General features: G+C 34.6%; 6 protein-coding genes, 2 non-coding genes and 2 pseudogenes across 10 annotated transcripts; 4 read left to right on the forward strand and 6 right to left on the reverse strand.

The window, feature by feature from the left end:
* Positions 1-625: 625 nt before the first annotated feature.
* nhr-150 (Nuclear hormone receptor family member nhr-150) lies at positions 626-2,708 on the reverse strand. Its single transcript, NM_074453.3, has 7 exons — positions 2,557-2,708; positions 2,184-2,326; positions 2,056-2,135; positions 1,598-1,801; positions 1,312-1,490; positions 1,078-1,193; positions 626-1,034 (listed from the first exon to the last, which is right to left on the reverse strand). The coding sequence occupies exons 1-7, from the start codon at positions 2,613-2,615 to the stop codon at positions 787-789; spliced, it is 1,029 nt and encodes a 342-aa protein (NP_506854.1). The 5' UTR covers positions 2,616-2,708; the 3' UTR covers positions 626-786.
* C06B8.t1 lies at positions 1,228-1,299 on the reverse strand. The gene has a single exon. It is a non-coding gene; the product is annotated as a tRNA-Ala (tRNA).
* C06B8.t2 lies at positions 1,937-2,020 on the forward strand. Its single transcript is given in 2 exon segments — positions 1,937-1,973; positions 1,985-2,020. It is a non-coding gene; the product is annotated as a tRNA-Tyr (tRNA).
* A 683-nt stretch (positions 2,709-3,391) lies between the features above and the next one.
* On the reverse strand, positions 3,392-4,908 carry nhr-151 (annotated as a pseudogene). The gene is given in 9 exon segments: positions 3,392-3,526; positions 3,529-3,638; positions 3,686-3,801; positions 3,850-4,028; positions 4,136-4,189; positions 4,193-4,348; positions 4,526-4,596; positions 4,653-4,795; positions 4,850-4,908. Coding segments are annotated over 9 exon segments (1,023 nt in total).
* Positions 4,909-5,296: 388 nt separating this feature from the next.
* Positions 5,297-5,880, reverse strand: C06B8.3 (DeHydrogenases, Short chain; the record flags this gene model as incomplete). The annotated part of the gene is made up of 3 exons (NM_074454.2): positions 5,297-5,500; positions 5,548-5,718; positions 5,767-5,880. 3 exons carry the CDS (start codon positions 5,878-5,880, stop codon positions 5,297-5,299), a joined length of 489 nt encoding a protein of 162 aa, NP_506855.2.
* A 1,750-nt stretch (positions 5,881-7,630) lies between these two features.
* On the reverse strand, positions 7,631-8,361 carry C06B8.11 (annotated as a pseudogene). Its single transcript has 3 exons — positions 8,245-8,361; positions 8,033-8,137; positions 7,631-7,977 (listed from the first exon to the last, which is right to left on the reverse strand). Coding segments are annotated over exons 1-3 (569 nt in total).
* Positions 8,362-9,306: 945 nt separating this feature from the next.
* Positions 9,307-10,644, forward strand: srw-21 (G-protein coupled receptors family 1 profile domain-containing protein; the record flags this gene model as incomplete). Its single annotated transcript, NM_001026203.1, has 3 exons — positions 9,307-9,854; positions 10,090-10,425; positions 10,473-10,644. 3 exons carry the CDS (start codon positions 9,307-9,309, stop codon positions 10,642-10,644), a joined length of 1,056 nt encoding a protein of 351 aa, NP_001021374.1.
* Positions 10,645-11,125: 481 nt separating this feature from the next.
* str-264 (Seven TM Receptor) lies at positions 11,126-13,861 on the reverse strand. Its single transcript, NM_074456.5, has 5 exons — positions 13,584-13,861; positions 13,245-13,458; positions 13,137-13,203; positions 13,012-13,089; positions 11,126-12,610 (listed from the first exon to the last, which is right to left on the reverse strand). The coding sequence occupies exons 1-5, from the start codon at positions 13,843-13,845 to the stop codon at positions 12,311-12,313; spliced, it is 921 nt and encodes a 306-aa protein (NP_506857.2). The 5' UTR covers positions 13,846-13,861; the 3' UTR covers positions 11,126-12,310.
* A 1,361-nt stretch (positions 13,862-15,222) lies between these two features.
* Positions 15,223-17,004, forward strand: srh-218 (Serpentine Receptor, class H; the record flags this gene model as incomplete). Its single annotated transcript, NM_001026201.2, has 4 exons — positions 15,223-15,562; positions 15,797-15,981; positions 16,447-16,655; positions 16,704-17,004. The coding sequence occupies 4 exons, from the start codon at positions 15,223-15,225 to the stop codon at positions 17,002-17,004; spliced, it is 1,035 nt and encodes a 344-aa protein (NP_001021372.2).
* On the forward strand, positions 16,712-18,810 carry srh-219 (Serpentine Receptor, class H). The gene is made up of 5 exons (NM_074457.6): positions 16,712-16,872; positions 17,399-17,887; positions 18,002-18,186; positions 18,233-18,441; positions 18,483-18,810. The coding sequence occupies exons 2-5, from the start codon at positions 17,539-17,541 to the stop codon at positions 18,778-18,780; spliced, it is 1,041 nt and encodes a 346-aa protein (NP_506858.2). The 5' UTR covers positions 16,712-16,872; positions 17,399-17,538; the 3' UTR covers positions 18,781-18,810.
* Positions 18,811-19,121: the final 311 nt, after the last annotated feature.

Raw genomic sequence — 19,121 nt, forward strand, 5'->3', positions numbered from 1 at the left:
TTAAAAGCATATTTTTATCAAAATTGCGAAATTAAGATAATATGTTTGCAAGCATGCATAGTGTTATAAAATTCTAACGACTACAGAGACCAAACTATGGTATTTACTTTTGTGAGCATACTGAGTGTATTTTATTGGCAACATTGCAAGTGATAGGTGTTGATAACAGACAGAGAAGAGTCCAAAAAGGGTAACTGCAAGTTGTAATAAGAACTTTAACATCCAAAAAAACTAATTTTTATTAGGAATGGGCCGACATTGCATCTCTGACCTCCTAAGCTTGATTAAAAAATGTTAAATCGGAGAAGCTTGTTCAGCTTGGCAAGACAATTGTGCACCCTAAAACTGCTGAATTTTTATTTTAATAATAATTTCCGGTCCGTTATTTCTTGTATTGAGATTTACTGTGAGCACCAAATCTTTTGGCACATCGATTGAACAGAGAGACCAATTGATCAATTGGCTCATCTGTTATCATTTCTTGGTTTTACTGATCAAATTGTGAAAGAAACCTTATCAGCGTTTAATTTGATTTCTCCGGTGCTAACGCCCTATTGACCAACGTCTTTTCAGTAAACGAGTATAGTATGAATAAGCAGAGATTATTGATATATGCATGAGGGGAAAAGGTTCAGTGACTTTATTATTTAGAACTGGTAATTTTCATGGAATGCGAAACTTTTTCTCAATCAGAGGGTTGCAAAACTTTTTAACGTCAAGAAACCAAGAAATTGTTTTCTAGTGAAGATTGTAAGTCAGAATCGAAAAAATAAAAGCAATATTAAATTACAGTTTGGATTCCCTTATTATCTCCATGAATCCTGGGTCGATTTTAATGTTTAGTAGTTCACAAATCACCATCTCCTCCATAAACTTCTTCTCTCCTCGTTCGACGAGTTGTAGTGCTTCTAATATTTCAAAAAACCGATTTCGATCGAAGTTCCTGTCAATTTGATAGCTTCTCAACTCGCGAAGAATCACTTTTTTAATGTTTCGGCACGCTTCTCGACACTTATCGGAAAGATTTGTGTAGCCTGCAAGTGAGAATTTGGGAAAGGAAATAACATTCTTGAGCACCATTATCAAAAAACAATAACCACACAAGAGCCATGAACTCTGGACCTTCCAGTTTCATCAGAGCAATTGGTAAAATAACTTTGTTAGTGTAAAAATTCCAGTACGGTTCAAATATTCTGCAAAATGTTGAAAATTCAGGAAAAAAAGGTTTGGAGGCACGGGGGATTGAACCCCGGACTTCCCGCATGCGAAGCGGGCGCTCTACCTCTGAGCTATGCCCCCGACACCGCTAACCTTATTGTGTCCTTCTTTGAAATTGTGTTTGTTTCAGGAAGAACGCCGTCGTAAAAATCAATTATACTGCTCTCATATTCATCTCTGCCGATATTTTTGAACACATCGATGTTTGCAGCGAAGTACGGTACGGAATCGATTTGTATGAATTTAGGCATGAAGTTTCGCAATAGAGCAGTCTTAAAACATATAGTTGTTCATGGACATGTTCATAAAAATAAGGGAAAAGAAAAAAGAAACATGCATATGTTTAGTAATTGTTTTCCACATCTAACGTTTTACAAACCTTATCTTTAATTTCCAATTCTCCTAATGAAGAGAACAAATTTATAACCATTTTCCATGTTGAATCCATATCACCGGCTGATGACGTCGAAACAATCAATGCATTTCTTTTGGTTCCTTTCTTACAAGCCCGAGTATTTTCGAACTCTTGCCAGAGATGTACTGCACCATGTATATTCAACGACGAACGGGGAATTATACGTGCCTGGAATGAGGAAATTAATGAAGATATTGTGAATGGAGTCTCAATTAGGTATTTCCGGTTTCAGGAAAATTACCATGGCAATTCACTCAAAATTTCTGTTATCACGCAATGACTCCGGTTATCAGGCAAGACACGCCGTCGATAGCTCAGTTGGTAGAGCGGAGGACTGTAGAGTCAGTGGGTATCCTTAGGTCGCTGGTTCGAATCCGGCTCGACGGATTTCTTTTTTCGAAGGTTGAAAAAATATAACTTACACTTAACGAATTAGATGTGCTCTCTGTAGAAATACAACTTATCGCTTTTGTTGATGTCTTGTCTCGACCAGATTGAATTTCTGCAGAAAATAAACGTTTTGCAGACAAGTTCCTATGCAAAAACTTACTTTTCGACGTCATTCCGGCTTCAAAGCACTTGAGAATCCGGCAACTTCTACATGGATGAGAATCGAGAATTCTGGTTTTACACGTGCACTTTTTGGATTGTTTCTTTGAAAGAAAAAAACGACGGAAGAATGCAGCGCATGCTCTGAAATGGGAAATTGTGGCATTTTCAAATTTTGCTTAAAATTCAAAAAAAAAAAGGATTTTTCTGAAAATTAAAAACTTTTCTCGATATTCCGGAGAGTTGTAAAATTTTCAAATTAGGATAGTTTTAAATTTTCCAAAAATCTCGAAAAAAATTGCATGTCAAGTCAGTTTTTTTTTTGAAATTTTTGAAATGTTTCATATTTTTCGTTTTGTAAAAAAAAAAGTCACCTGCAAGATATTCCACCAAAATGTAAGTCTGCTTCCGCAGCTCCGCAAACCTGGCACATTGTATTCGAGTTCTTCATGAAAAAGAATTTCAAAAAGTAACCGAAATGTATCAACTTAGCAAGAGAAATGTGAAAGGAAATAGTTCGCGTTTATACCCGCATGTACTAGATCTACAAGATAAAAGTGTCAGTGCCATGTAGAAAGAGGTCATTGAATTATCTGATGAGCGTATCCGAATTACGAACGATTTTCGATATAATGTTAAATATTGAACTGCATTTCTGGATATTTCAAGATTTTTTTTTACTGGCATCGTTTCCAGTCTCTAGTTTCAGTTAGTTTCAGGCATCATATTCTGCTCTTTTTTGAAGAATTCTAACTTCCCAGAGATCTAGCATATTCAGCGAAGGTCAGTGGCCAATGATCGACAAACGATAAAATCGGGATAAATATTCTGACGTTTTAAAATTTTTGAGACGTCATTAACTAAAGTTTAGTCTGCTCAAAAACCACTAGGAAACCTTATTTAAATTTCTCTGGAAATTGAAATTTGGAAATGCTCAATCAAATTTTTGACTAAAATTTTCTGAGAGCTGGTTTATTAAATAAAAGTTTTTGAAAAGCTCTCCCAAGAAGATTATTTTCATGTTGCTCAATATTGCATCAACTGACACATTTTCAGATGGTGTTTTCATGTCTTCGGAGCCTAAGTTCTCCCGCTAACACTTTTGTAGTGAGTACCTGGATTACAAAAATTATTCATTCAAATATTTTATTCCTGAACATGAGATCCAAAATTACCCATTAATTTAACAAAAAATGGAAAAATTAAAAATTAAAGTTTAGTCTCGCTGAGTATTTCTCGAAAATCGTCGTGTATTTTGATATTATTAATCTGACAAATGAGAATTTCTTCCATCAATTTTTTATCTCCTTTTTCGAAATATTCCAATGACTCCAGTGTTTCAAAAATCGCTTTTCTCCACAATTTATATCTATTTGATAGTTCCGTAGCTCCCTCAAAACAATTTTTCTGATATTTCTGCACATTTCCAGACATTCATCGGATATATTTGAGTAGCCTGAATTTCATTAATCGTTAATTTTGGATTGAAGTTATTTGACCAACTGCTATCAAAAAACATCAGCCAAACAATTGCCATAAATTCTGGCTCCTCCAACTTCATCGATATGATAGGTTGAATCAAATTGAAAAAGTAGAACGACCAAATTGGTGAAAAAGTTCTGAAATTCAACAGATTTTCTGTTAATCAAGATTTTATAAGTGTATACCTTATTATATCTTCATCACTCATGCTACATTTTACCGAAAAAGCTCCCTTGTAAAAATCGATGATTAGTTTTTCTAAATCAGATTGTCCAATCGCATCGTATTCCTCAAAATTCCGTATATAATCCAAGACAGGATCAATCAGCCATAACTTTGGAATAAAGTTCCGCAAAAGAGCTCCCTGAAAATATTTCTGAAACGTACTGGAATAGCAAGATATGAAAAATTTCTACTATTTTTTGAATATTATTGAAATTTTCCTAAAATCTCAGTAAAGTCTCAACCCACCTTATCGCCATTTTTCAGTTTTTCCGTGGAAGGAAACAGATTGTGAACCATTTTTTATGTCAAACCAATATCCTTGCTGACAGCACACGAAAGTTCAAAAATGTTCAACTGGTTGTAGGTTCCATCTGCAATTTTACTTCGAGTCACTTCGAATTGTTTCCAGTGGAGCACGGCACAATGAACATTGGAAGTATCGCGAAGAATTATTCGGGCCTGTAATTATGTGGGGGAGGATCGACGGAAAATTCAATTTCTCTAACAAAAAATTTAGGTGGTCAATTCAAAAATTTCTGAAAAACATTTTGCCGGAAAATTCGAATTTGTTAAGAAGATTTTTTGGAGGGTAATTCAATTTTTTACCCCAACTCATTAAAATTTTAATAAACTCACTGTTAACAATGATGATGGACTTTCTGAAATTGCTATTGTAGTGGAATTTTTGTCTCGATTCACTCGAATTTCTGAAAAGTTTCAAAGTACTCATAAACCCCCAGAAAATTCAAGAAACTTAACTAACTTTCAACTGTCATCCCCGCCTCGAAACATTTCAAAACCCGGCATCTTCGGCATGGATGGGATTTCGACGTTAGTATCTTACAGGTACATTGTGTCACATCTCGTTTCGCATGATGGTATCTACGAAAAAATGCCGCACATGCTCTGAATCGTGTACATTTTTGCAAATTGAGACAAAAATTACAGAAAATCACTTACCGACAAGATATTCCTCCGAAATGTGGCTCGGCTACCGGGGAGCCACATATTAAGCACATTAATTGAAAATCAATAATCAATAAAAAAATATATTTTGTTTGCAAATGAAATTTTCGCTCAACGTCATGCCAAATGGAGTGATAGTAGAATTAGAGAAAGAAAGAAAAGTTCATTGAAACATGCGTGTTGACTGAACAAAGAACGAATTGTAAAGGTCATGTGTACGCGGCAGGCCGGACAAAAATGACAGATCCACAGGGTTTTTAAAGTGATTTTAAAACTACTTATGGAATTTTATTAATTAGAAACAAAACTAGTGATTAGATAAAATGTTCATAAAACTGCAATTTTTGCAAATCGCGACCCATCAAGAGCCGCTAATAGCGAAAGACTGCTAATTTTGGAAGTGGAAGTAAAGCGTAGAGACTAATCGAAACACCAAAAAAATTATTGCTTTAAAATTTCCAACATATCATGTGCCTGCATTCCCATCACCAACGATGATCCTCCGTCAGCTATTATAGATTGTCCGATGATATATGAGGACATGGTTCTATCCGCCAGGAATAATATTATTTGAGCAATATCTCCAGGTCGAGCAACCACTCCACTCGGAATACACTCTTTGTGGGATGCATAGTGTTTTATGACCTAAACTTACAAATTTACTCATAGGTAGCATATAAAGATGGGTTCACCTTCTCTAGGGCTCCCGGAGGGAATCCCATGGCATCTCCAAATCCTGTCAATGTGAACCCTGGACTGACGGAGTTTACTCGAACTCCGTGTTGGATCAGAGAGATCGCAGAACTTCTGGTGAAGTGGTTCAGATCAGCCTTTGACATCCCATAGTAGGTCATTTGGGAGTCCTACAAACTTCTAAGTACGTTTTTTTGTAATATAAGCCTTTCACTCACCCCATGGGGACCTGACGCAATACTGGATACATTGATGATTTCACCCTTGGTTTTTATCAGATGCTCTTTTGCCTTCTGCACCAAAGTGATCACACTTCTCATGTTGATCTGCATAGTGCATAGTTTTATCAAACACTGCAATGTCCTGATCTATCCCAAAACGTCCTTATTCATTCATCAACGCTGCTCCAGCATTTACCTTGTAGACCACAATTTATATGCAAAATTAATAGATTTTCCAAACTTTGAAAATTAATTTCTGGCTTCAAACAAACTTTTTTTAAAAATTCCCGTAGCCATTTTGTAGCAAATTTAATTTTCTTTCAGAATTTGAAAACAGAATTAAAAAAAATTTCGAAACCGCCAAGTTCAAGCAGAAAAAGTGAATTTTCAGTCATACCTTGTAGACCACAATTTATATGAAATTAATAGATTTTCCAAACTTTGAAAATTAATTTCTGGCTTCGAACTTACTTTTTTAAAAATTCCCGTAGCTATTTTGTAGCAAATTTTATGTTCTTTCAGAATTTGAAAACAGAATTTCAAAAAATTTCAAAACCGCCAAGTTCAAGCAGAAAAAGTGAATTTTCAGTCATACCTTGTAGACCACAATTTATATGCAAAATTAATAGATTTTCCAAACTTTGAAAATTAATTTCTGGCTTCGAACTAACTTTTTTTAAAATTCCCGTAGCTATTTTGTAGCAAATTTCATTTTCTTTCAGAATTTGAAAACAGAATTTAAAAAAATTCCGAAACCGCCAAGTTCAAGCAGAAAAAGTAAATTTTCAGTCATACCTTGTAGACCACAATTTATATGAAATTAATAGATTTTCCAAACTTTGAAAATTAATTTCTGGCTTCGAACTAACTTTTTTTAAAATTCCCGTAGCTATTTTGTAGCAAATTTTATGTTCTTTCAGAATTTGAAAACAGAATTTCAAAAAATTTCAAAACCGCCAAGTTCAAGCAGAAAAAGTGAATTTTCAGTCATACCTTGTAGACCACAATTTATATGCAAAATTAATAGATTTTCCAAACTTTGAAAATTAATTTCTGGCTTCGAACTAACTTTTTTTAAAATTCCCGTAGCTATTTTGTAGCAAATTTCATTTTCTTTCAGAATTTGAAAACAGAATTTAAAAAAATTCCGAAACCGCCAAGTTCAAGCAGAAAAAGTAAATTTTCAGTTATACCTTGTAGACCACAATTTATATGAAATTAATAGATTTTCCAAACTTTGAAAATTAATTTCTGGCTTCGAACTAACTTTTTTTAAAATTCCCGTAGCTATTTTGTAGCAAATTTTATGTTCTTTCAGAATTTGAAAACAGAATTTCAAAAAATTTCAAAACCGCCAAGTTCAAGCAGAAAAAGTGAATTTTCAGTCATACCTTGTAGACCACAATTTATATGCAAAATTAATAGATTTTCCAAACTTTGAAAATTAATTTCTGGCTTCGAACTAACTTTTTTTAAAATTCCCGTAGCTATTTTGTAGCAAATTTCATTTTCTTTCAGAATTTGAAAACAGAATTTAAAAAAATTCCGAAACCGCCAAGTTCAAGCAGAAAAAGTAAATTTTCAGGCATACCTTGTAGACCACAATTTATATGCAAAATTAATAGATTTACAATGGAAATTAGAAAGAAGGCAAAGCTGATGCCATTGTGGAGAGAATAGGAAAAGAGAAATACGCGGGAGTGGCTACATGGAAACGTCATCCTTTCTGAGTGCAGTTTGCAGAGCGGTTTCAGAGCCTGCCGGAAACCTGCCGACGTTCGAAATTTTTCTAAACTTTGGCATTGCAGAAAAGATCTTTAAAAAAAGCTCAATTTATTTTCAAGTGCTTATGTAAAAAATGTCAATTGCAACACGTTGCAAAATAATTTCCCTCCATACATGTGGCACCATCCGGACAGAAATTCGATTTGCAACTTTTGCCACGAAGAATGTAGCCAGATTCTCCATCCTTCACCACTTTTGTTCCTCTCGCACATTTTGGATCAAAGTCAGCATTGTACTTGTCTTCGATCCTCTTGTCGCAGCAAAAGTTGTAATACGGGGAACTCAAACAAACTCCATTTTTACCACAGTCAAATGCTGGAATCCCTCGTAAGAATCTATATTTGTCGCCATACGTTTGAACTCCCTCTATCTGACAGTGACCACCGAGACTCTTGCTATTGGCGGCACAACGAAAATCATCCACTAAAAAGTGTTAGAATATTTCAATATAGGACAGTAAACTATCTAAATAACTGACTCATTGTACATTTGGCCCTGTTCTTGTTTTGAAGTTATTCGCATTTCCACCGGATCCAGTGTACCCAAATGCCAAAATGATATGAAGCTTTGGGTCAAAGTGGTACTAAAACATTTTTTAATTTGTAGCAGCCGACAATCATCGAGGCCCAACAAATTTCTGAGCTCTGTTCATTCAAAAGGTACCAAAAACTATCAATTTGTCTCTCTCACCCGTAGTTCTTTCTTCGTTCCATTGGTTGGTGTTGTACCTAAATCTAGCGGCAGGTCGCAAATTTTCAGATTGGCGGAAACCGATGCCAGAAGAAAAGCCCAACGAAGAAGTCGCATGGTTCTGAGTGTCGATTTTGGTGCGAACTTCGATTTTTATGCTCCTCAACCGAGCAGTTTTATGTATGTGAAAACTTGAATCAGAAAACAGTTCCTGCCTGGTATTTCAAATGATCAGAAAACATTCGCGAAGTATTTTTTGTATCATTTATGTTAATTTAGGCAACACATTGATGAAAAATTCAAGTGATGATTTAAAAACGAAAGAACAGATATGATAAGGAAGTTGAAAAGAAACAAGCTTCATTCTCTTTGTTTTGCCTGTGGCAGCACGGACTTTCTGTATTTTGTGTAGCAGACCAGGAAGAAACTTTTATAATAGTGGGTTCTTATCAACACTATTCGACCTCTCCGAAATTTTATGAAGAATGTTATAGCAAAAATGCAAAAATGAAACGTTAATGTTCAGGCTTCTTCTTCCCATTTTATTCATTTTTTGCTACTCCAGAATCAGAATCTAGGTTCGGGAGCATCTAGAAAAACTACCACCATTGCCGACTCGGGGGAAAGGACAGTTCCAGCTGTTTCCAGACGTTTACAGCAACTTCTGGAATAAATATTGAATTTTTCCAGAACTTCCCAGAAATTTTCAGAAGCTTTCCGAACCTTCTTGAAGTCTCTCAAACATTTCAGAGTTTTTTGAGAAATTGCAGAAACTCCTGTTTTTAGCACCAAGATATTCCTCAGAGCACTATCATTTCCCGCCAAACTTGTTCTCAAAAATTTGAATTCCCCGCATTAGGCCTTTTACTATGCATGATATTTTGTCGAATTTTTTCATTACATTCCCGTATGACTAACTTTTCAAAACAATCAACAATTGTAAAAATGATTAATGTTTTCGCGATACCTAGGCGCATTTAATTGCTACTTATGATTATATGTTCACTGGTATGTTCAGTTGAGTAGGCTCATTCTTTTCATATCCGGTGTCCAAAACACACAATGGCTAGTGATCCTTCGGATTGGAGGTACAAGCTTTGGGTATTTTTTTGGAATATAGCCTCCCATCTTCAAATTGTTGGCATTGTCGTCAGCGTTTTTCATTTGCTGATTTTGATCCGAAAATCTCTCCGAACAAGTGCAGTTTTCATTTTTATGATAGCGATATGTATATCGGATATTGTCAAACTTGGTTTCGCATTCGGCTACAAAAATTCTGTCTACAAGCATCAATGGCAGCACAGAATGATGTTTCAGGAAGATCCGATACCTGACTGCCTAAAGCAAGAATGGGTTCTAGTAGACATACTAGGCCAGGTCATGGCCAGTTCATACAGTATAACAAGAAAGTATTCCGTTTGGTTGTCAATCATTATGGCTATGATAAGAACGTTGTCAGTGATGTTTCCAATGAGCAATGCTATTCAGAAATTGACAACTACCAAGGCTACTGTCATTAGTGTGTTGATTATATTTTGGGTTGTAGTGTTTCTGGATTTTTCACGTCTGGCAGTTTATTATAGAATAAAATGGTTTCCTGATATTTTAGAGTGTTTTTCCAGAGTAGAGTTGATAAAAGTTTTTGATGAGAAATATTCGGAAAAAATTGTAAGAAAAAATGTATTGGTTGAACATTTTTGCTAGTTTTAGTACTATCGTCTACCATCGGCCAAAAACAAATGCTCTTATAGTTTTTTGGTGATTTTTCAAAAATTTCAAAACAGTATCTCTGTGACTATAAATTTCAGCTGAAGATACCTGAATTATAAATTTCTCTAATTTCAGTTGCACATCCATGAAACCATCCAACAAACACTACACTCTTGCCATCTGCATACTATGTGACAAAACAATTTATGGATACACGGACGTGGCTCACCGCTTTCTACCAACTCTCATATACCCTGTGCTCACAGTTTTACTAATTATACAGTTAAGACGTATTAAAAAGAAAAGAGCTGCTATGTTACAAAATAGTCCGAATAAAGTGGATAACACTACAAGTATGATATTACTAATGACAATTACATTTATGTTGTCAGAAGGTTTGAGTGGTACAATTGGCATAATTAATATTAATAGCGTGTATTTCATGTCAATTGATTATAATGAAAACCTGAAGTAAGTTGAATGTTGGCCGACCAACCAAAAACTTTTGATATTTCCAGATATTTTTTCCTTATATTCACGCATTCTGCACTCACACTACGAATTTTGAATACAGTATCCCACACATTTGTCTGTGCACTCATGTCGACACAATATCAAACCGAGTTGAAATCAATTTTTTGCCGGAAAAGTGTGTCGCCAAATTCCACAAGAGCCCAAGAATCTATGTAGTTTTTGAATTTTGTAATTGAGATTAAATTGTTATTCAAAAAAATGTACATATATACATAAATGCTAGATGTAAATCAGGGTGGGCGGCAATTCCAGTTCGGCAAATTTTTTTGTCGACAAATTCGGCAAATCGGCAAATTACCGGTTTGCCGATTTGCCGGAAATTTTCAATTTTCGGTGTTTGCCGATTTTCCGTAAATTTCAATTCCGGCAATTTGACAATTTGCCGATTTGCCGGAACAAATCGTTTGCAGCCACTCCTGATCTAAACGTCAATCCTTTTTTGTCATATTCATAATTTAAAACAAAATTTTTAAAAATTATTTATGTATGTAATTCTATAACACCCGAGCATGAAAAACTCCAATTGAAGTCCCCGTCATTGTGGGTTCCCTCACAAAAAATCGTTGAATAGCCATACGATAATTCTTGATAAAATATCAGGTTGTCCCATAAGTTTTTGTACTATTTTTTTTTTGAAAAAAATTTATTTCTCTCAAGCGACAAGTAGTACTATTCACACAAGTATTCACCATTAGTGTCCACCACTTGTTGCCATTTACTAGGTAACATCATGATGCCACGGGAGAAGAAATCCGGCGAACGCGATGAGAAGAAAGTGGAGAGTTCAGTTTTGAGATGCTCTTCGTCGTCGAATTGCTTGTCGCGCATGTAGTCACTGAGAGACAAGAACAAATGGTAGTCGGTTGGTGCAAGATCTGGAGAATATGGTGGATGCGGTAAAACAGTCCAACCAAGATCTTGCAGCTTTTGGAAAGTCTTCTTGGCGACATGAGGCCTAGCATTATCGTGAAGAAAATATAGTTTTTCATATTTTCCGTTGGTCTTTTCTGCAACTCGGTCCAATTGGGCACAATAGTAATCAGCAGTGATAGTTTTATTAGTTGGCAACAATTCCCAGTGCACGGGTCCTTGAACACCCCACCAGACACAGATCATAATCTTTTTTGGGTGAAGATCAGGCTTTGGCGTCGGTATTCCTTTCTCACCGATCGGAAGCCATTGACGTTTTCTGGAATGGTTAACATAGAGCACCCACTTCTCATCTCCAGTAACCAGATTGTTCAGCCAATCGAACTTTCGACGAAAAGTTAGAAGTTGAGTACAAACGTTGACCCGAGTGAGCTTCTGTGATGCCGAAAGTTCATGAGGCACCCAAATTCCAAGTTTTGAAGTAAAACCAAGGCGACCCAAGTGACGTGCAATTGTGCTATGACAACACTCAAGCTTCTCTTCCATTTCACGAAGACTAAGACGAGGCTCTTCCTCCACCAGCTTCACTAGGTCTTCTTCATTTAACTCTACCGGTCGCCCAGAACGTTCTATTTCTTCGAGACTGAAGTCGCCGTTCTTGAACTTTTGAAACCAACTCTTTGCTGTATTATAAGAGAGTGCTCCCTCACCCATCGCACCGCATATGTTTCGTTCCGCTTCCATTGCTGAATGACCAAGACGAAATTCATAAAGAAGAAGCAATCTAACGTCTCGACGTTCAAGTTTGATGATTGTCATCGTGGCAAAGTAGAAATGGATGAAATGAATCTTTTCTGAAAGGGGACGACCCGACCTTGACACGACCTACGATGAAAAAATTTTAAAACTTTCTAGAAGTTTTGGAAAAATATTTGAAAAAAAGTACAAAAACTTATGGGACAACCTGATACATAGGGACCATAGAATCTACTACAGTCTGTGCTCCCATCATCGGTAAGAATATTGTTTCGACAGGCCCTGGCTCAAACTTAAATAATGGGAAGAGCAGAATACATCCTGATGGGATGAGCAAGAAAAACATTGGGAATAGAGTTTGAGCAACAATGCATTTGAAGAGTTGAGTTTGCATTTCTAGAGTTCGTTTGGATAGTGATAGGTATTGCTTGGTGGTATGGGAGAATACTTTCTGAAGCTTTAACCAACAATATCCGATTATAAGAAAACCCGTGTCCTGGAATTTTTCGGATTTATTGATTTAAATTATAGTACAGATTTTTAGATTGTTCGGTTTTTAAAAGGACATTTTCGAAAAAATGGAAATTTTTGTAACTTCCGTATTTCAATTTTCGTTGAAATGCACTAATAAATCAAAATTAATATATTTCTGGGCATTTATTTTTCGATTTTCTGAATGAAATTTGTTTAATGAATCTAGATTTTATAGACGTTTTTCGTTCAATTCTTTGAATTTTTTTTCGATTTTTGAAAAATAGAAACATTTCCATTTTCTATATAAATTTTTAAAAATTGTTTAAAAAAATTTTTTTTCTAAAAATCAAAAAAACCGAAAATTTTGATTTTAACTTTTTAGAAAATCTATAAATTTAAACATTGAAAAACAATTTCACTTACAATTATGAACATCAAATTGATCAGAAGCAAAAAATCGTGTAAACTCAGTTCTTCAACTCCAGTTTGGAGATTCTTTTTCTGAAAATTTCAAAACTCAAAATTGAGCTAAACTTTGAGCAAACTACATAGAATATCGACGAAATGTAAGAGAATTCCACCGGCGTTAAATTGAATTTTTGAAGCATATTTGAGCTGAAAAATATATAATGTATTTTAATACAGGTAAAAATTACCCAATATATTCATCTACAGATCCACTTTCCCCAGCAAAAAATACAGCTGACAACCACCAGTTTAATGTCATAAACGAGAAAATTCCAGTGAAAATTAGAGAATATGGGAATGTAAAAAAGTAGAGTTGATCGGGTTTAAGATCTGCCAAATATCGATAGACAAAATGAAAAGCCAGCAAGTAGAGGGTCATCGCAAATGCAGCACAGTCGAGAGCTGAACATTTTAATATTGATTACGGCCAAAAACCGTTCTGAACACTATGGTTTTTGTATCCTTTCGTTGGACAAGCCAACTATATTTTAATTCAACAAAATTGCGGAGCACTTCCAGAACCTCACCTAAAACCCAAAACGAAACAGCTCTCGGTAATCCAACAGGATTTTCACTGTAAATAACGTAAGAGGCTTGATAAAAATGAACTTTCGGTTGATTTATAAAATGGAGAACTCCGATAAATACTTTCAGAAAACTCGAAATAAGCATCAAATACTTGTAGTTTGCCATTGACGATGAACTTTTCTTGATGATCAAAGTGATAAGGATGATGTCGAGAAAAAGTGATAAGCATGATATAATATTGAACGGGATTTGGGCTAGCATTTCTTGTATGGATTCTAAAAAAACGTGATTTTGGGAAAAAGTCAGAAAGCCTAGAATCACCTGTATTATGTTTTTTTCTGAATAAATTATTATACTACACTTATTTGAAGTTTTAGATATACGTCACAAACCGAATAGCTGGAAAATAACTTGGGGAAAAAAAATAATATTTTGTTTCTTCTGCTTGAAATTTTGATTGATTGACAGCTAATTTTTGGGGGGAAACACGTGTGTAGACACCCCTCGTCGTTGAAATTCAATTAGTAATAAACAGATGTGTTGGAATTTTCTAGATGTATTCAGATCATTGAAATCAAAAAAATTGTTAGTCTTGGGACAAAGATAGTTATGAATTTTTGAACATTTGTCTTAACAGGTTCTTCCAAGTTAATACTTGGTTTTATTTAGTCTTGGTAACCTGGAGACTAATTAAAGGGGCTTAAAAATGTGATTTGGAAGTTTTCCGATTTTTCTTAATTTCGAGAACATTTGCCTATTTCTAAGCACCTCTCAATTATTCAAAAGTTTGCAAAAATCCACGTTTTTAACCATTTTCCTCGAGAACAGCAAAAATTGGTCTGAAAAGTTTTTTCTTTTTGAATTTTTTTTTTCCGCTTTGAAAAGCCAACTATGAGTTCAATCGCATTTTGTATAATCAATTGAGATTTGAGACGAGATTTTGAACAGTGCACTTTTGTGATCAAAATTGCTGATTTTTTTCTTACCCCTACTTTAGTGATTTTTTCTTTAAGAAGTTAGGCTGTAGTCAAAGACCTTTAGTCACCAATTCATGGATTCACCTGTCAGCATAAAATTGCAGGTGTTACTGAACAACCAAAGTCTGAGAAAAGGAGGTCTAAATTTTTTGCAGAGTACTGTTTTGCAAACGGTTTATGCCTAAATTGAATTGCCTGAGATTTTCGCTCTAAAAATGTAGCCAGAAAACTTCAAGCAACTGGAAAATAAGCCTGAATTAATTTTAGTATCAAAACGTGTTCCCGGAGTGATAATTTCAGGATTTGACAAAAATGTTCAAAATTAAAATTCAAAACTTTAGTGACAAAGGGTGTATTTTTTTAACAAAAACTACCAAAACGTTTCTAGATTGCTGGAAACTTTCAAGAAATGTATGCTGCTACAGTACCAACATTGAATTCAGCAAAAAAAAAACCTGGTGTTTTGAAATTCTCAGGAAAATTTCAGAGGTTTTGAAAATGTTTTCTCATATTTGATGTAATTCTGTGCAAGTTGAATTTGTAGACGATCTTTGAAACTCTAAATCAAATGAGTCCATGAGCCCGCAGGTGTTATTCTGATCTCTGGCGACATGAAACATTTCATCAGTGCGCCTTTTGCTGATATTTTATGTTTAACGATATGGACAATGTGAGTTACTGCCCAATTGACTATGAGTTCACTTATCTGGATTCTCCCGATTTCTATACATTTGCACTACATGCGGTTGCTCTCATAGCAATTCCAATATACATTTTAGTGGGTTATATGATTATTTACAAAACTCCCCAATCCATGAAAACTGTTAAGCGGAGTTTATTGATTTTTCATTTTTGGACTTGTTTTGTGGATATTTTATTCAGCATTCTGGTATGCCCATTTGCTGTTGCACCACTTTATGCTGGGTATCCATTGGGAGTGCTCAAAGAATTTGGAATAGGTGTAGCGAATCAAGCTATCCTTTCAATGGCTTCAACCGAATGTGAGTGGGAGAAAGGCCGAATATCATGAAATTATTTTAACATATTAATAAAATTCTTCAAAAATTCTCCAAAAAATTCTTCCAAAATAGACTTCCAAAAATATGTGAAAACTGGATACAACAATTGTTGACTTATAAAAAAATTTTTCAAAAATTTTTTGAAATATTTCAATATGATATTTGGTCATTTTAGCACTATAAAAATAGTTTTTAATCTATTCCACAATGTTTCAGCTATGATGGTATCCATACTCGGTCTATATGAAAATCGATATTTCATATTCAAACGCAACAAGAAACGCTGGGCTCTTTTGCGATTCCCCTGGTACGCGTTCAATTATTTTTTGGCAGTGGCGGCGTACTTACCGGTTTATTTTATGGTTCCGGATCAGACGAATGCGAGAATTTTTATTTTAGAGGTATTTTTTATAGAATTAAAAGATTCTCTTTATTGTTAAAACACTAGAAAAGTCTTATACTTTTCAAAATTTTCAGTTAATATAGTAATTGTAGAAGTTTTTTTTAGAAAACATTATGATGAGTTAAAATTGTTTTCACCACATTTTGACTGCACATAAAAACTCAAAAATTTTAAAATAGTTTTAGCATAATGTATGAACATACTAGCACTATAGGAAACCACTTTTCAGATTTAAACAAACCAAAACAAAATACAAAGAAAGCAACAAAAAAAACCAACATTTTTTAATCAACAAAAAAAATTTTTACCAAGAAAACCAAAAAATTGCCATTATTGAAGTTTATCGGTTAAGAGTAATACTTGAAATATGCGATTTTTGGTTTCCGCGGAAAATTTGAAAGTACCCGAGCAATTAGCGTTGTTAAAAAATCCGAATAAAATTCTCTCTTATAAATAATTTCAGCACCTTCCCTGCCTAACACCTGAAATCCTGTCTGGTCCAATGTTCATTGTGGCCCTTGACGTGAATTTAATGTTACGGAGTGCCTCACTTGTTTCAACATTTATTTGCATTGAAGGATTAACGTTTTTCTTCTTAGTAAAACGATCACTGAATCAGTATGGGACACAGTTATCTAAAAAGACTGTGGAAATGCAGAATAGGTTTTCGAAGTTCGTTTTAGTCCTAGAACTGATAATAATCAAGATGAATAATTATAGAGCCATCATTCTGCAGCTAATCGTTCCATCACTATATCTTGCCGCGCCTTTTACATATCTCTGGTATTCTGGTAGATTTAAGTACTTCAACCAGAAATTCACAAATCTCTCATTTATTTTTATATCAACCCATGGATTATTCGGATCACTTTTCATGCTGTATATCCAGGTTGCTTATCGAGAAGTTGTAATTAAATTTTTCGTGAACACATTGAAATCGTTTGGTATAAATATAGAAAGACAGTATCCACAGAAGAAGTCGAGTATTTTTCAATCAAGAATGTCTATCAACGTTTATTGAATCTTTGTTGATTGTTTCTATTTGTATAATAAAAACTTTTTGAATGCACGCTAAAGAAATGCACGCAAAAGAATTACAGAAAACAAATTAATAGCAATGGTAAAAAGTAAATTTATGTATGTATAAGCAAAACATCACAAAAATTTCGTTGTGCTTCTTCCAAAAAGAGTTATAATTTTGACATTGACAAAAAGCAATCGAAAACATTTTGTTAGATAAAAATGTTTTTCTAACTTTCATAGTTTTTGAGTTATACGTGTTTGTAAAATTCAAAAAAATTATCTAAAAACCGAATAAAATTTTGTCCGGCACTGTAACTTTCATAAAAACGAAATTCAGATGTATAAAGTTTTTGTCAATTAACTGTAGTATGCAAAATATGTATGAATTCTAGGAAACGAGGATTGTTATTTGCAACAAAAAAAAACAATTAATCATAAGAGCAGGTGGAACTGATGAAATCGTTATATTTTCTTAACTCCCGTTCATTATGAACACTCAATAACCATAAGAATTCCTTTAATCAATTTATTCATGTTTATTCTACAAACATTTAATTCGTGCTCTTCTGACTATCAGTCGACCTATCTAGATTCTCACGAGTTCCTTCTACTATCTCTTCATATTGTCGCAATATTCTCATTTCCCTTATGTATATTCTCCGGTTGGGTTATAGTTTTCAAAACTCCCCCATCGATGAGCTCTGTAAAGTTCAGCCTTTTGACTTTTCATTTTTGGACCTGTTTTGTGGATATTGTATTCAGTATCCTGGTGTGTCCATTTCTAGTTGCACCACTTTATGCTGGATGTACATTGGGTCTGCTGCAATATTTTGAGATAAATACAGAGTATCAAGTTATGTTTATAATGGCAACAGTGGAAGGTAAGATTTAGACTTTCAACAATAAAATATTCAATTCTACAAAAATTTGGGGTTTTTTTTTTTTAATCAAATTTCAATTCAAAATTTCGGTGCATTCATAAAATGATTTTCCAGCAATGTGCGTCTCGATACTTTGCCTCTATGAAAATCGTTTTTTCATATTATCCCGTAACCTGTACTGGTGGAAATATGCTCGAATTCCGTGGTATACAATGAACTACACAATTGCCGTGCTCATGTTCTTGCCAGTTTTTTATCAGATTCCAGATCAAACTCATGCCAGAGAATTTATTTTAGAGGTGAGACAATCGAAATACTTCTCAAAAGCATCATAGTTTTTTTCAGCACCTACCATGTCTCTCCTCTGAAATCTTATCTCTACCGTTATTTGTTGTCGCTGAGAATGCTGGCTTAATGCTTATCACTTCCATGATGGAACTTGGGTTTTTATGTGCTCAGGGAGCATTTCTAATGTTTTTGTTAAACCGATCCATAAAAAAATTCGGAAATCATTTGTCCCAGCGAACACTGGAAATGCAGAACAGATTTATGAAGTGAGTGGTGGAGTCGAAATGATCTGACTAAAAAATTTCAGAGCCATCATCTTACAATTGCTTATTCCATCGTTCTGCTTGAACACCCCTTTTTTCTACATTGGATTTTCTGGAGCCTTTGGTTACTTCAACCAAAAGCTTACAAACGTATCATTCATACTGATTGCAACACATGGATTTTTCTCGTCACTTTTCATGCTTTTTGTACATGCTTCTTATCGAGAAGCGGTTCTAGAGTGTTTCGTAAAAATTGGGAGAATACTTGGATTCAATATCATCACTGTGTATCCAGAAAGAAAATCCACAATTTATCCGACAAGACATCCTATGCTTCTTTGATTTTTATTCCAAAATAAACATAATTTTTTTGTTTTGTTTTTTGTATTGGATGAAGCTTTAGCGTCCTCTTAGACATAAAATTATGCATAAGCCTACACCTAAGCCTGAGCCTAAGCCTCAGCCAAAGCCTAGAACTGTGAGCTACCGATTTTCAGGTGTTGTTTGAAAAAAAATCACTGATTTCATTTCCAAAGTCGTTCCAATATGTGTGTCTTGTTGCTTCTCCACTGTCATTTTCCCTACAAGCGTTCAGGTAACCACACCTGTCCAGAGAGCCTGCGTCTCTCCAGCTACCCTCTTATCTCTCATGTTGACTCAAGACACCAAGCCCTTCCTCCCAG

Source organism: Caenorhabditis elegans, chromosome V (assembly GCF_000002985.6).
Source record: "Caenorhabditis elegans chromosome V".
NCBI classification, from domain to species: Eukaryota; Metazoa; Nematoda; class Chromadorea; order Rhabditida; family Rhabditidae; genus Caenorhabditis; species Caenorhabditis elegans.

Bases quoted from the DNA above. Each gene is read 5' to 3' on its own strand.
- nhr-150 (NM_074453.3), bottom strand. From the start codon at position 2,615: ATGTGCCAGGTTTGCGGAGCTGCGGAAGCAGACTTACATTTTGGTGGA. The intron at 2,327-2,556 runs GTGACTTTTTTT...TTCCCATTTCAG, and splicing joins TTTGGTGGAATATCTTGCAG to AGCATGCGCTGCATTCTTCC. The intron at 1,194-1,311 runs GTTAGCGGTGTC...AACATTTTGCAG, and splicing joins TCAAAGAAGGACACAATAAG to AATATTTGAACCGTACTGGA.
- str-264 (NM_074456.5), bottom strand. From the start codon at position 13,845: ATGCTAGCCCAAATCCCGTTCAATATTATATCATGCTTATCACTTTTT. The intron at 13,204-13,244 runs GTAATTTTTACC...TATATTTTTCAG, and splicing joins TCTGTAGATGAATATATTGG to CTCAAATATGCTTCAAAAAT. The intron at 13,090-13,136 runs GTAGTTTGCTCA...TGAAATTTTCAG, and splicing joins ACATTTCGTCGATATTCTAT to AAAAAGAATCTCCAAACTGG.
- srh-219 (NM_074457.6), top strand. From the start codon at position 17,539: ATGTTTATTCTACAAACATTTAATTCGTGCTCTTCTGACTATCAGTCG. The intron at 17,888-18,001 runs GTAAGATTTAGA...ATGATTTTCCAG, and splicing joins TATAATGGCAACAGTGGAAG to CAATGTGCGTCTCGATACTT. The intron at 18,187-18,232 runs GTGAGACAATCG...AGTTTTTTTCAG, and splicing joins CCAGAGAATTTATTTTAGAG to CACCTACCATGTCTCTCCTC.